This window comes from Ascoidea rubescens (assembly GCF_001661345.1).
Source record: "Ascoidea rubescens DSM 1968 unplaced genomic scaffold ASCRUscaffold_6, whole genome shotgun sequence".
Lineage (NCBI taxonomy): Eukaryota > Fungi > Ascomycota > Saccharomycetes > Ascoideales > Ascoideaceae > Ascoidea > Ascoidea rubescens.
Genome location: NW_017962918.1, coordinates 314742 through 330208, shown reverse-complemented (window position 1 = coordinate 330208; position 15467 = coordinate 314742). Strand labels below are relative to the sequence as shown.

The 15467-nt window shown below is 31.0% G+C and overlaps 5 protein-coding genes across 5 annotated transcripts; 3 read left to right on the top strand and 2 right to left on the bottom strand.

Annotated features, from left to right (window-relative positions):
- Window positions 1-1466: 1466 nt before the first annotated feature.
- Window positions 1467-4288, top strand: ASCRUDRAFT_7986 (uncharacterized protein; the record flags this gene model as incomplete). The annotated part of the gene is made up of 3 exons (XM_020194430.1): window positions 1467-1550; window positions 3000-3025; window positions 4075-4288. 3 exons carry the CDS (start codon window positions 1467-1469, stop codon window positions 4286-4288), a joined length of 324 nt encoding a protein of 107 aa, XP_020047320.1.
- A 2854-nt stretch (window positions 4289-7142) lies between these two features.
- ASCRUDRAFT_70247 (uncharacterized protein) lies at window positions 7143-7580 on the top strand (the record flags this gene model as incomplete). Its single annotated transcript, XM_020191764.1, has 1 exon — window positions 7143-7580. One exon carries the CDS (start codon window positions 7143-7145, stop codon window positions 7578-7580), a length of 438 nt encoding a protein of 145 aa, XP_020047319.1.
- Window positions 7581-8352: 772 nt separating this feature from the next.
- Window positions 8353-10031, bottom strand: SSN8 (cyclin-dependent protein serine/threonine kinase regulator SSN8; the record flags this gene model as incomplete). The annotated part of the gene is made up of 2 exons (XM_020194428.1): window positions 8353-9228; window positions 10026-10031. The coding sequence occupies 2 exons, from the start codon at window positions 10029-10031 to the stop codon at window positions 8353-8355; spliced, it is 882 nt and encodes a 293-aa protein (XP_020047318.1).
- A 1388-nt stretch (window positions 10032-11419) lies between these two features.
- YRB1 (Ran GTPase-binding protein YRB1) lies at window positions 11420-12016 on the top strand (the record flags this gene model as incomplete). Its single annotated transcript, XM_020190529.1, has 1 exon — window positions 11420-12016. The coding sequence occupies one exon, from the start codon at window positions 11420-11422 to the stop codon at window positions 12014-12016; it is 597 nt and encodes a 198-aa protein (XP_020047317.1).
- A 738-nt stretch (window positions 12017-12754) lies between these two features.
- ASCRUDRAFT_34748 (undecaprenyl diphosphate synthase family protein) lies at window positions 12755-13744 on the bottom strand (the record flags this gene model as incomplete). The annotated part of the gene is made up of 2 exons (XM_020190546.1): window positions 12755-13054; window positions 13211-13744. The coding sequence occupies 2 exons, from the start codon at window positions 13742-13744 to the stop codon at window positions 12755-12757; spliced, it is 834 nt and encodes a 277-aa protein (XP_020047316.1).
- Between the last annotated feature and the right edge of the window lie 1723 nt (window positions 13745-15467).

Here is a 15467-nt window from a genome sequence, read left to right as displayed (position 1 = left end):
ATGGTACACATAAATGGTTGGAAATTTGACTAACATTAATTTGGTTGTAATTGAAACACATTCAAATTTTTATATTGGTCAAAACCGTTATAATGTGCATCAATTATACCAGATCAAATCAGAAGATTTTTCGCTGGTTACAAGCCGGGATATTCTATTGTTGAAGAGGTTTTGTATCTGATAGAATCCAATATATCTAAGGTCATTTATCAATACCAAATAAATAAAATGAGAATCATGAAACAATCTTGTACAAAAATAAAATATTGTCAAGAATAACAGAAAAGAGTGACACGAAAGAGTGACAGCACGGATTGTTAGTATCATTTCAATTACGGTTGCAGTTATGATTGATTTTAAAAGAATATTACATGTTCATGGCACAACTAAGTGTATTAAGCTCTGATATAATAAATTGAAATAAAATCAATATAAAATACAATCTAATAAAATAAATTTGTGAAAAATGGCAAAAGTGCCAAAAATATATTTCTGAATTGTTTACTATTTCTTTGTTGTTTTTTTTGTTTTTTTTCTATTGATTTTCTATTATTGTTTTTATTAATAATTTTTAATTTTATTTCTTTTTAACTTGATTTTATTTTAAAAATGGTGAAAGATAATATATTTCTGTAAATACAATTAATTTTGATTAAAGAACTATTTGTGTTTTATTAGGGAGTTTGGGGGACTGAAAGTGTAAAGTCATATACTTTTAACTTTGGAAACAATATATATATATATTTGTGTTATTTAGTATGATGGATTAAATATGATATAGGTATAAATACAAATATAAATATTAATATAAATGTTAATAATAGTAAATAATGTAAATAAAAATCAAAAATTTAAAGGATTGAAAGTAAAAGTAGTGGGAGTGATGGAAGTGATGGAAGTGATGGAAGTGGTGCAAGTCTTATTGGATTAAATTAATAAGAATTAAAAACAGTAAAGAAGAAAATAGAAATAGAGATAAATGAAATGAAAATGATATTGAAAATCAAAATAAAATGGAAGTAGAAATAAAATGAAAAAAAGAAAGGGAGTTGAGTTGCCAATGTTTTTTTGTTTAAAACTCAGACTCAGAATTTTTTTTAGTATGAATTTTTATGTTAGCAAGTTCGTGAGTAATATGGTTAATGTGAGTAAGCAAATATTGTTTTAATGGGTAAAAATACAAAAATAAATAGCTAAAAATGAAAATGAAAATGAAAATAAATGAAAATAAATGAAAATGATAAACTAAAAAGGAACTTGTAATTAATAATACTGCAGATAGATAAGCTAAGAATTATTTAGAAGATAAGTGGTCACAAATAAAGGTGTAATTTTGTTGGCCCATTAGCTATGAGTGTTGATTTATATATGGGTGATTAGGTGAGTATTGAGATGACTGGGTAGACGATAGTGAGGTAAAAAAAGACCAATTTAAATGAATAAAACATGTAGAAATCAAACACAAGATGATAGGAGTAGAAGTAAAATTAGGCGATATTAGTGTTGTTAGTGCTATTAGTGATGATAGCAGCTATGATAATGCAGATATAGTGGACTTTCGATTGATTTTAATATACGGGAAGGTTTTATAAGATTTATAACCGTAAAAGGAGAGAATTAAAAGATGAATAAAAATTTCAATATAAATTCCTTTATAAATAATAAAGTCTGAGACACTAAGGTGGAAACATAAAAGAAATAAAAATACTGGCTAGCAATTGTGATAAGTCAAAAAGGCTAGAATAGTATAACGGTATGAGTTAGAAGACATATTCATTGCAAAAATAGTGGATAGCGAGCAAGAAACTAAAAATAACAAAAATAATAGAAGGACCAAATGCAAAGTCATAGTAATAAAATGGAAAATAATAGAAATGAATAAAAATCAATAAAAATCAATAAAAATCAATAAAAATCAATAAAATGTGCTTTGACTTGTTATTAGTAAAGCAGTAATATTCTGAACCGAATTTGTTTATTTTTTTAAATTTTGAATATATCAGGTCAATAGTTTTGAGTTGTAAAGCAAAAAAAACCAACCAATGGTTTTCAATTATAATTGAGTGGAATTGATTACATTTAATGCTGGAAGATAAAATTTTTACAAGCTTATGTATATATTGTTATGAATCGGATAGGTTTGTTGTAAGATAGAGTAAAACTGTAGTAAAGATGAGGTTTTTCATTATTTTTGATAGGTTTTGTTTGGTAATAAACGAATAACGGATTTTATGACTAAATTGCAAGAACTATTGATGAATATGGTTTCTTTTAGGTCTTTATTGTTCTGTTAAAACGAGATATTTTAAGAAGTAAGCAACAATAAAGAAAAGCAAGAACAATTGAAAAAAAATGAAAATACTTAAATAATTGAATATTAAAGAGCTATAACAAAACACAGTTTCTCCAGTTACCTTTTGTCGCTGTGGTTATAAGGACCAATCCGGAAAAGAATATAACAAAAAGGGCAGTGAACAAGAATTATAATGTGGGAGAGTGTGCGACTTTGGGAACAGCTATCAGGGCTATCAGGTATGCGTAATTGTTGGTTCAAAAGCAGAAGCGTAATAAGAAGCAGCAATAGGATAAGAACAGAAAGACATGATGCTGGATAGAAATATGGCTAGATGATTGGGTCGTGGAACTGATAGATCTGTGCAAAAGATCAATGCTGGGTTTAGATTGTTGAGAGACAAGAAGACAGAAAGTTGAAGGTTGAAGGAAAGCCAAAGGTAATGTTAGTGGAAAGTGCAACTTTTGAGACAGAAAGAATGTATTTGCACCAGAATTATTCCCTTAGTGGCTCTGGAAATGGAAAAATCATGCATGTTCAGATAAGAAAGGCAAGCGAGTAATGGCACAGGAAGGAGAGACTGAACTCTAAAAGCAGCGGTTGCGGCTCTACGCAAAAGCAGGCAGAGCGACATGGTCTAACCGCCTGTGGCCGCCTGTGTTCATGTGGCAACGCACAAGCGATATTCGCAAACCTACCGTAAAAGCATAACAATGTTCAATTTGCTACAAAGTCGGTGCAGCGCCCAAGGCAGCGTTATCCCAATCAAGCAATTACTGACAATCAAGCAATTACTGAGTTTGCTTTCAGTGATTGGAATAAGGTTGTGCTCGGATTGAAATGGCATCCAAGTCATATTACCTGTGTGGGAGCTGATAAGAAGAAAAGTTAAGAAATTTATGAAAGTTAAGTGATATATGAAAGTTAAGAAAGTTAAGAAAGTTGTGAGACTGTTGTGAAAAGCTAGTTTATTGTTTCTTTTTTAGTGCAGATGTGTGTAATTCGGAATAGAGAGGGTCTGCCATAACTCGAAACTTGGTGCAAACCCGAAATGGGGCCATTCCACCAAGCACCCAACTGGGACAGAATGAGCAGGTAGCAAACACGATGCAAAAACCCAGCGGTCTGAGCGAAACAGGAAACACCGGACTATCAACAGCAGACTAGAGACTGGTCAGCCGTCGGATAGTGCATCGTGACTCGTCTGGAGTGAAGTGCAGACCTTTTTGTCTCAGCAACCCGATGAATTTGCAATGTTACGAAACGGAAGGTTTTGGCCTTAGTGTGAAGCCATCCGGCAATTAAAGCAGCGGCCATGACCACATTGGGTGAATTGGCTGCAGGTTCCAGCTTAGTGGCAGCTTTGCTCCAATCTAGCGCCGGCACAGTGCTCACAATTAGCTGGTCAGGGTCAAGCACTGCGGATGCCGGGGCAGCACGGCCTTATTGAGCGCTTGTCCAGCTAGAACCCATTCGTCTGAAGCAGGAGCCAGACACGCGCAAGGTCTCCAACCGAGGTTCAATGCTCTCTGTGTGTGGTTTGTTGAGAAATAAACATCATAAATTACACAAACCACCAGCAGCTCCCAGGCGCATGTCCACGCATGTCTCCGCATGGATGTGCTCCTTGTTTGAAAGGGTAAACCGTAACTTTGGGCTGTTGTTGCTTTTGGTGCTTGAGCTTCTTTTGCTATTTCTCTTATGTCGCCTCATTTTTGTTGTTTCTCCTTTGTTACCACTTTGCAGGGACGTAAGTGAGCATCTCACTCCCGCACCATAAGCGTCGAATCATCAACGCTAGCCTCAGCTGCTGACTTGCTTAAAAGCTCTGAAATTTGCGAAGTTTCTGAAGTTTGTGAAGTTTGTGAAGTTTTTGAAGTTTTTGAAATTTGTGAAATTAGCAAGCTACCAGCAGACAAATCTTTCTCAAATCTCCATGTTAGTGAATTAATGGCCAGAGTAACTACCAACGACTGGTCAGTTTACTGCTTTTAAATGACATAGACGCTATGGTATGGTATGGTATGGTATGATATGATATAAGATACTAATGTATGATCTAATTGGAAGTTTTTATAATCATCTTATAATGATGACTAGATGACTATTTTTGAACTTCCGAATCATTTCTTCAAAGTTCCTTGATTCCCAATGCGATTAGCATGACAAATGCTCTTTCATTTTGCTATTCTGCTATTTTGCCACGAATTTGACTTGTTAACAGTACCCTTCTCCTTCCAATTTAACCTCTGTCTGGTCGAGCTCTTTCTTCTGAATTGTTTCATGCTAATTCAGCTGGGTTCTTTCAACATTTACTTGAACCAAAATAAAGAAAATCAGTCTACTAACAATCGGCCAACCAGTCTCTATATTTCTTCATTCTCTTCAGAATCTCCATTCAAGGGTTATATCATCATAGATTAATAGTCCGATAATCATCTTTTATTCTTGAAAGATTTTGTACATTTAAAATTCAACCAGGTTCAATGTTCAGTTTTCGATTCTGAACAAAACTTTTTATTTTATGGGATTGATTTACTTACTCCCTTATTTATTAATATCAAATTTCATCCTCTCTTGTTTCTTGAAATCCATACAATTGAATTCTAATCTATTAATACTTCTTGTCTCTAAAGACTACAGGCTCCCTTATTTTATTCTGTACTCGATAACTTTCTACTCAATCCCTCTTTTTCTCTACTAAATCACCCATCCATTATAAACCTGACTATATCCCATAGCACTCCTGTCCTCTACACCCAATTCACTTTTTATGGTTCTATCTCTGTTATATTCAAAAAGCCATTTCAAGTATGCCCAAAATGAGAATCTCTGCTTACAAACCTCGCTACTTTCCCCAATGTTTATTTCAAATCATTAATTCTAGTGGCTACGTACTAAAAAACTGTAATTATATGATTTCTATCATGATTGTTTTGGCAAATTATAAATCATAAATTATAAATCATAAATTACAAGTTACAGTAATATAACTATTCTTATTCCTGTTTTTAATCTTATTTTACCTTATATTACCCCATTTAACCTTTCAAATCTTGAAAAGATAACTTATTGTCTCAAAAAAACTAAATCATAAAACCATTGCTACACTTTCTGTTTTCTTTCTGTTTTTTCTGTAATTTTTTATCGGCATTGCCATCACATATATCAAATATCTCTAAAGACCTATATTCTAATGGCTTGACTCTGCGAACAAAATCAAAAAACAAAAGAAACATTCCAAAAGTCACTGAAGTAAATCTCACATTATTGACCTTACGCTATCATTCTTTCTCAGCTCTCCCACTTTTCAACTCTGTTTTAATGTAAAAAAACTGTAGTTCTCAACACTTTATGATAATAAAATTACCAAATTCAAAAGGATAACAAGTTGGGTCTTTTTCATTTTCTTTTGCTTTTTTTTTTTCTTTATTTTTTTCTTTTTTTATTTTTTTCTTTTTTTATTTTTTTATTTTTTTATTTTTTTATTTTATTTTATTTTATTTTCCTTTTTTTCTGTTTCTTTTGGTTCCTTTTTCAAGTTGTTTCGCGTTTTTCTTTTAACCAATGTGAAAACACAACAGAATTGTAATTCAAATAGATTTGAAAAAATAAAGTATCATTTCAAATTCAAATTCGAATTCAAATTCAAATTCCAATTCTGATTCCATTTCAACCCAAATCTAACTTGGATTTAGACTTTCAATCCACTTGCAATTCCATTTCTCTGTGACTTTTTGATACCTTTCTCTCTCTCCCTCTTTCTTTAAAAATTCCTGAAATCATTTTGACTCTATCCAACTCGTAAATTTCCAACTATAACAGTACTATATAAATATTATGAATATCTTACCTCCTCATGTACTTAAAAACTTGCAATCTGACTGGTCTTGATTGGTGCTTATTTAATCTCAAATTAGCCCCATTTACTTATTAGTTAAATTATTAAATAAATCTTAATTGAAATTATTTTTTTTAGCTCTTTTTGTCTTCTGCTGCTTTTTATTCTCTTTAGCCTAATTTGACTATTGTTTCCAACCTACATTACTCTACAAAATCTTCTACAACTCCAACTCCAAAACCACAGCACACAATAGAGTTGGTTTGACTTTGGTTTTGAAGATTCTCAGCACTCTTTTACAAAAATTAGAGCATTGAAACATATAATTACTAACATTGATATTAACATTCTCGCTAACATTCCTATTAACATTCGTATTAACATATATTTTAGGACAATTGGATCAATTTAGATTTAAATTCAACAGTAAATTCAACAGTAAACTGCACTTTGTAGATTTTCGGTTTTCACTCTTATATTCACCTAAACGTAAACCAAAATACTATTCACAACTTACCGGGGCTAAATAGCCAAAGTTCAAATTTTTTTTTTTTGCATTGTAAAAACAATTTGAGTAATATTGCAAACAACACTGAAATTCGCTTCAAAGCCTGACGATTGTCTGTTGGATAATAATCTGTTTAAACAAAACTCAAAACTTTTTAGCAAGAAATACAATCTTACACTGGGTAGAAAATCAGAATATCAGAAAATCAGAATATCAATAAATCAAAAAATCAAGATTTTATTTCAAAGACAATCTAATTCAATTATCTTCAACTCAACGAAAAAGATATTTATATCCATCTACTTCCTCCAGAATAAGCAGACTTCACTCAACCTTTTCATATCCACTGCTGGTTTTATTATTTCAACAAATCGCTTCAATAATCTACACAAATATAGCTATAACAAAATAAAGAAGATATACTTATCACTTTTAATCCATCAAACTTTATAACTTATATAATTTTTTTTGGTGTGGTGGTCATTCAGTATTGAGGTATCATGGCTAATATTAAAGATGCTGAATTTATCTTACCTGATGACTTTGAAGATGCCTGCAGCTCAAGAGCACCAGTTTTCACTAGTCATGATCCAATGTTAATATTGATTAGGGATTTTGATTTACAAGTAGATACTTTTCCTGAAATTATCATCACTGAGGAAATTCAAAGTCAAATTACTAATGCCGATATCTTGGTGGCATTGATTTTTATGGAAGGCAAGCATGAAAGGTTTATTCATTATATTGAATGTGATCCTAAAAGTTTTGATATTCACCCTCAAGATTATAAGTTAAGAAATGTGAGAGTTGAGTATCAAATTAAAACTAGCAAAACAAGAGATTTTGTCTTGCCAGGAACTTACTACTTTGTTTTCACAACCTCATTAAAATATGGGCCAAAAAGACTTTATTCTGAGGCCTTTCAAGTCTCTAATTGAATCAATTCAAATCATGACAAGCCAAATAACTGTAATCCAAACGACTGCAATCCAAATATTCGTCAAATCTAATTCCATCAATTATTGCATTCTAAATGCTCATTAAATTTCCCCCTTTTCTTTTCCAACTCCAATTATTCTTGTGATTATCATCATCATTATTTTTATCGTTATTTTTATCATTTTTTTCACCATCACCTTTATCATTATCATTATCATTGTCATTATCATTATCATTATCAAGATTGTGATTATTATCATGATTACCATTAGTATATTACTTTTTTTTATTTTATTTTGTACAAACAAAGGAAATAAAAGATAAACAAAATAGATTAAATTCAATTAAAGCAAAACAAAAGCTTGATAAAAGCGTGATAAAAACTTAATAAAAGCTTATACTCATAAATTTCAACTCATTCAATACAACTGATAAAGAATGAATATATTATAAAATTTGAGCAAACCAAAACATTCATATCAACCATTTTATATTATTCTATATCATATTTTTCTGCTTTTTATATCATACTAATTTTTTTTGACGAAACCAATTTCAATTTCAAGTTCATTTTGACATTCATATTTTTTATTTTTTATGTTTTATTTTTTTATTTATTATGTAATTGTTTATTACATTTTTTATATAGGTTTTTATTATATATTTATAGTTCACCATGGTAGTGTTCTATCACTTATCATTTATCGTTCATCTTTATATTTTTATTTTTATTTTACAGCTGGAATTAATAGTATATTTATTAATTTAATATTAACGATTTAGTAGCAAAAACTTAATATCATCTTTAATTGATTTTTCATCATATTTGCTCCAAGATTCATAGAGAATTAAAATTTCTTGAATTGATTCAATGATTTGATTTAAATTGATCTTTGAAAATGCAATAAAATTGATTAAGAAAAGCAATCTCTCATTTTGTTTAATTAAATTTAGATAATTTGACATGGACAACTTTTTTGAGATGAAGATGGATAAAAAAATAGAAGAAATTGCAATTATATGTGGAGGAACAATTAAGGGCAAATCAGTTATATATGAATCATTTATAAATGACCACGCAGCTTGGATCTCGTCATCGGTTAGTTGAATATTTTTGATTGACAAGCTGCTGGCTGAAGATCCAGAGTTGTTCATTAGAGTGGAGGCAAGGAGATTGTTCTCGCTAGAATAAGCTTTGTTGTTAGCAACAGAATTAGCATTGACCAAGGTTGTATCCTCATTTGAACCAGCAAGAATTTGGAAGTCATACGTGCTCAATACATTCTTCAACTGAATCAAGGACTTGTAAGGGTGATGCACTACCAAACAATGTTCTAGCTCATCAATTAAGTAGAACTCAAACTCAGCGAGCTTTGTTATATCGTTGGGGATAAACTCAGGCCACAAGTTTCTTGATTCAGACAACACAGTTCGAATGTGGTGGGCACTCTCTTCGATTTTGCAAGCCAAATAAACACAGGTGGCTATCAACAAGTATAGGTTGATTTCCTTGATGGACACAGTGATCAAAAACCTCGACAAGTAGATCTGAGCAGTGGCAACAGGCTGGATTTTTAGATTGAGCTTTCTGGATAAAGTGAGCAAGCATTTGTGTAGGTAGATTCGGAGGTTGATGTTGTATGAGATCTTGTGGGAGTGGGCAGGAATGAGATTCTTGTGAAGGAGCTCCTTCTCCAACAGGTCCAACTCAAGCTTCTTCTGGAGTAGCTCCTCTCTGGTGAAATGCCACTTCTGCCTCTGTGTCGACGTCCAGTAGTTTGCACTCATTGACCTTTTCAGTAGAAGGAACAGAGGAAAGGTACCTTTTATACTCATCTCCGACCCACACGAATGGTCTTCAGGGCTATGCCAGTAGCAGGGCTCTATAAGCAGGACTCTCTGAAAATGTTTTTAGGGCTCGAGAAAATTTTCACTGGGCGCTTAAATTGTTTTTTTTTTCTTCTCTTCTCCCTCTTCTCTTTCTTTTCTCAGTGTGTTCATGTTTGAAGAATTGTATTTTCGAAGCTCACAAAAAGATAACTTGTTATCGTTCTTTGCTTTGGGAAAAGTCTCCGGTCACTAAAGTGGAAACACAGAGATGGCTTGCGCCATCTTTTTTTTTTGTTCATGGAAGGTTTGTTCAAATTTTCTAACCTTGGTGTATTTCATGGTCTCTGCTTCTGAAATCTATGGGTGACAGAAGGTGTATGAAGAATTGGACTGTTGGGACTTTTGAGGTGAGTATTTAGGTCAATAGAATTGTCTTTTGGGCGTTGGTTCTGTGCTGGCTATTTGTTCTCGGACCGTAGCTGGCGGTTTCCTTTTCTCAGTTTGTTAAATTTATTTAGCTATTGTTTCAGTCGTGAATCAACATGGCAGCTTCATGAGTTTATTCGTTTTGGTTTGATTTGTGTTCTGGGCTCTATTTTCTTGATTGAGAGAACGCTCATTTTGGCAATTGTTGATTGATTTTCAGAGATTTGTTTTGGGTTTTATGCTTTTGATTTAAAAATTATTTTTTCTTTCAGTTACTGTTTTTGAACTTGAGGAATATTCTTGATTTTCAATTGGTATGTGAAAAGATCAATTGCTTCTCTTGAGCCTTAATTTTTGTTAGGTTGATTTACTTGTGAATCTTGGTTATCGAAGTAATACTATCAATTGATTTATTCAAAATTGTTCTGATTGGTCATTTACTTTAATTCTAAACGAATTATTTTTTATTGCAGAAAGCTGAATTCCAAAAACAAATTTTAATTTCAATAGGCAACAGTCATGTTTATGGGTATCTTTTGATAAATTTAAATAGCAGCAAAGTTCATTTTAATCTTTTCAAACCGTTTAAGTGTTGATGAGGTTACAATAGTTTAGATTCTTGAAGAAACTTGGATATGGAAATAGGGATCTAACTAAACTAGACGGTTTTTCAATGGCCTGTTTGTTTACTGATCTGTCTTAGATTTAGTTTAGTTTTCTCATTTCATTTTGCTGAATCTTAAAGATGAAGGTTGAAATTGATAGTGATTTATATCTTGGGTAGTTAAAATTTCTACATTAAAAACTGAAAATGGATTAAAAAGACTTCCTGTGGTAATTAAAATACCACAGTATTGATTTTCGACAATGGATTGTTTAGTTCGATCTAAACCATAGACATTACAATTACAATATTTATTATTGCAACTCAATGGAGCTTACTCTTGAACTTGAACACCCTTTTTAATTTTTCATGCTTGTCTTTTTATTGTGTTAGCACGCCAGTCATAATAAGAAAGATTGCACCTTCAAAAGTGCCAGGCATATTGTTTATTCTTTTTTTTCACTCAACACTCTGGACTTGTTAGAGAGATCTTAATGATGAGAATAATAAGCAACATAGAGTCAAGCTCTGAGTCTCTCTTACTAGTCTGGAAAGATGACTAGATTGAGACACAGACGAGAATTGCATATTTGATCTGAACCTTCTTTTTTATATTTTCTTTCATTAAACGCTCTTTCAGTTAACACTAAAAACAGCATCGTAGTGTAGACCTCTTTTCCATGCCCGGATTCCGCTTCTGGACTGTTTTTGCTTGCTTCTCAGCCGGTTTTAACTCTGATCAGCACGTGTTGGTGATTATTCCACCAGATGTTGAAAATTCTTGTTGGAGATTTGTTTGGGGAATCTGAGGTGTTATTTTTGTTTTTTCCACAACTTTTTCTATTTGATTTGCCTCTTGAGTACCTGCTAGTAACTGAATCTTTTTCTTTTCATTTAGCATTTATCAAGTTTCTTCTTTTTTTTCTTTTTATACGTATTTGTTTGTCAACATTAATCTATCAACCATTTAATTGCAACATGTCTGAAGAAATCACCGGAAAAGCTCAGTCCATTGCTCCTCCAACTTCTAGTGTTTTTGCCATGTTTGGTGGCAAGAAACCAGCCAAAAAAGCTGAAGAAGATTCAAAAGCCAGCGAATCATCAGAAAAAAAGGAAGGCAGCTCTGAAGCAGCTGATGACGAGCCCAAAGTTGAATTTAAACCTGTTGTTCAATTAGAAAAGGTTGAAATCAAAACTAACGAAGAGGATGAAGATGTCTTATCTAAATTTAGAGCCAAGTTATTCAGATACCACTCTGACATAGAAGAATGGAAAGAAAGAGGTGTTGGTGATGTCAAATTTTTACAACATAAAGAAACTAAAAAAGTCAGATTAGTCATGAGAAGAGACAAAACTCTTAAGATTTGTGCCAACCACTATATATCTCCATATTATACTCTTAAACCAAATATTGGATCTGAAAGATCTTGGGTCTACAGTGTAACTGCTGACATTTCAGATGGTGAACCTGAGGCTCAAACTTTAGCTATTAGATTCGGTAACAAAGAAAATGCTGATAAGTTCAAAGATGCTTTTGAAGAGGCTAAAGCGGAAAATAAATCAGCTTCTGGTTAAATCTGATAACAACTGGAAGAAAAAAAATAGATCAGAAAATCAAAATGAGAATTGAAAAAAAAAGCAATAACAATATCAATATCAACGTTGCTGTTGAAAGTTGTGTAAACAAGAAGAAAAATATTTGAATGGAGAAAACAAAATTTATCAATTACAATCACTTGATATTCAATGGTTACATACTGCAACATACATAGTATTGTTATTCTATTCTATTTAATATTTTTGTTTTTTATTAATGTTTATTTTATTATCTCTTAGCATTATTTTATCTATTATCATTATAATTATTTGTTAGTTCCCCTCTTAATTTACTTAGTTATATTTTCTTATTTTCTTATTTTCTTATTTTATTTTATTTTATCTTGTCTTGTCTTATTTTGTTATTTTGCAATTGATTTTAAAAGTTGACTTTAATTTTCCATATTTTAACATCAATCGTAATATCACTTATAACTATAGTTTTAATTTTAATCTCAATTCACATTTCTTTGAATTGATTCCTCTGTTATTAAAATTTTGCTACTTTGTTTCTTCACCACTGCTGTATTAGCTCCTTATCTACAAAATTATACTAAAAAAATGTCTTATTCGTTTATAGATTTTACTTAGCTATATGGTATGATACTAGGATTATATTATGCCACGAAACATGAAAAAAAATATAAAAAAACATAAACAAACTATAATTCTTCTATTGCTGATATTTAAATCATTTTATTGATGATGATAATTATACTAAATCGATTTGAAGTACTGATTGTAATATTGTATGAAACTCCATTTTAATATTATCCATATCATTCGAATCGCTCCAAACTCTGGCCATAATATATCTAGAAACTGGATATAAATACCAGTTAAATGAGTTTCCCACAACATGAAATCACTTAGTCTATGGATATTCGATGTTCTTACCAATATATCCAACGGTGGCAAGTCCTTTGTATAGAGATGTTTGCTTATACAATCTTCATCTATAGAGTCAATATAATTTTGAGGAGATACTATCACTTTGTTGTTTTGATTATTTTCATTCTTTGGTATAACATGTCCATTCTGACTCTTGCTTTTATTCTGATGATTCTGATTCTGCTGATTAGTGTAATTGGTCTGTTTGTTCTGACTGTCTTCAGGTTTATTTTCTAAGACCACAAAACTTTTGGCATTGTATTTTTGAGTGGCTTCATAAACAATATCTCGAATTGAGTGTGTTATATCGTCTCGAGAAGTGTAAGGTATGCAAATATTTAGTATTGCGTTTGAGTTGTTCTTTGTCAATTCTTGAGCATTGGTTAAAACGTTTTTAAGACTATCTGGCAACAAGCTTAAGTCTCCAGAGACTATTAATTTTATTCCATATTTTTCACACAAGTCGTTATGATCAATAATTTGTTGGAATTTTCTTTCGCATAATTTCATCAAGTTTTTCACTTCAAATGGAGACCTTTTGAAGTTTTCAATCGAAAATGCATAAATCGAGATGGCCTTCACATTGCATTTATAGCAGATATCTAGTATTTCAGCTAATGAATTGAAACCCTCGTTATGACCTTCTTTGACTTCAATATGGTGTTTTCTCGCAAACCGACGATTTCCATCCATTATAAAAGCAACATGCTGAGGAATCTTTCCAGTTTTCAAGGCACTTGTGACGATGCTTTTTAACACCTCAAGAGCTTGATAATATCCAGGAAAGGTTGATATCCATGACGAGCCCAGACTCATTGTAGGTGTATAGAATGAGGAGTAGGAACTCGAAGGTGTCTTTGATCTGTGATTAGGTGTTGGTGATGTGGAACTTGTATTGTGGGAAAGGTAGAGCTGTGAGCTGGTGTTTGTAATGCTGTATTATGTTCTTATCTGATGAGAAATTGGTAGACACTACCATTGGGTTTGGTTGCTGCTGTGTTTTATAGTTGCTGGTATTATATCAACACCAGTATCATAATCCTGGGATCAAAGACAATAAGCAGATAACCTAAAGTAGCTGGAAACTGCTGTTCTCTTGATCTGTAGCTGTGAGCTGTATAATACTATGTTATTATGGTGCTATGAAACTGTGATATTTGTCTTTAAGTTTCTCGAAACTGTTTTGGAAAAAAAAAATTCAGCCCAAAACTCGTTTTGGGTGGAATTTGGGAATTTGAATTGTTCCATACGTTTTTACAGTTTAAACAGCTCAGCTTTAGCATCAAGAGGTTGAGCACAGCTGCTGTCTTTTACGAGGTCTATCAACTACAGGACTTATCTTAACACTCAACGAAACCCATTGGAAACATTTATTCTGGCTGATTTTTCATCGGCTTCACTTCAAGAGGCAGGGAAGGTTTAAGATAGTCAAAAAAAAATGAAAAAAAAAAATAAATAAAAAAAAAGCAAAAAAAAAAAAGTAAAAAAAAAAATTGCAATTATAAAGATTTGATAAAATGGTTATAATTTTGATTTTAACTTTTTTTAAGAATTTTTGATTTTTTGGGATGAAATAATGTGAAAGGAAGGGCAGAGAAATAATCAGAAAGAGAGACAGATAATTGATTGGTCAACTCCAAATTAACAAAGGTTAAAAAGAAAAGATAAATAAAAAATGAATAAAAAGTTTAAGTATACTATAATATTAGTATTAGGATACAATTGATCAAATAAGAACCATTACATAATAATATAAGAATAAAATATACCCAACCAAGTTATTCTCAGGTAGTTTTTTTTTTAGTGTTTTTTTTCGTGTTTTTTAATTTTTTTTTGCTTTTTTTAGTGTTTTTTTTGGATAAATTTATTATTTTTTAATTTTCAAGCAGTAAGAATAATTTAAGACTTCTCTAAACAAAAGGACAACTAAATAATCAAATAATTTGATAATTATTATAAATTTGGATTTAAATTTGAGGTTGAGATTTTCATTTTGATATTTTATAAATTATCTTTTTATAAATTGATTGAGCTTTAGTTTTCCATATATATCTTTAATCATGATAATAATTTTCTAATAATTAATAAAAATCTAATCATCACCAAAAAAAAATGGATTTATTATACACCAATATTGTACTCAGAAACCAAACGGATGATGAAAATAAAAATGAAGGTGATAAAAAAATAGATAACCAAAAATGAAAAAATGGAAAAATGGAAAAATGAAAAGTAAAGAAACAAAAACAAAAGTAAAAGAGAATCAAAATAAAATTAAGATAATCAAGAGGAACTCAAAAAATAAAACATGAAAATTGAGAAAAAAAAATATAAAAACATTAATATTAACATACTAATTGAAATAATTATAATGAAACATAAATCTAAATTGTGCCAAAGATAATTAAAAAAAAAATAGAAAACTTCAAATAGAGAATTAATGATTCTTTAGAAAATCTTGGTTAAAAAAACACATAACTGAAGGTGATAGAAACTAGAAAAATAAATAAAATAGAAAGAAAAATAAGAATAAAAATAA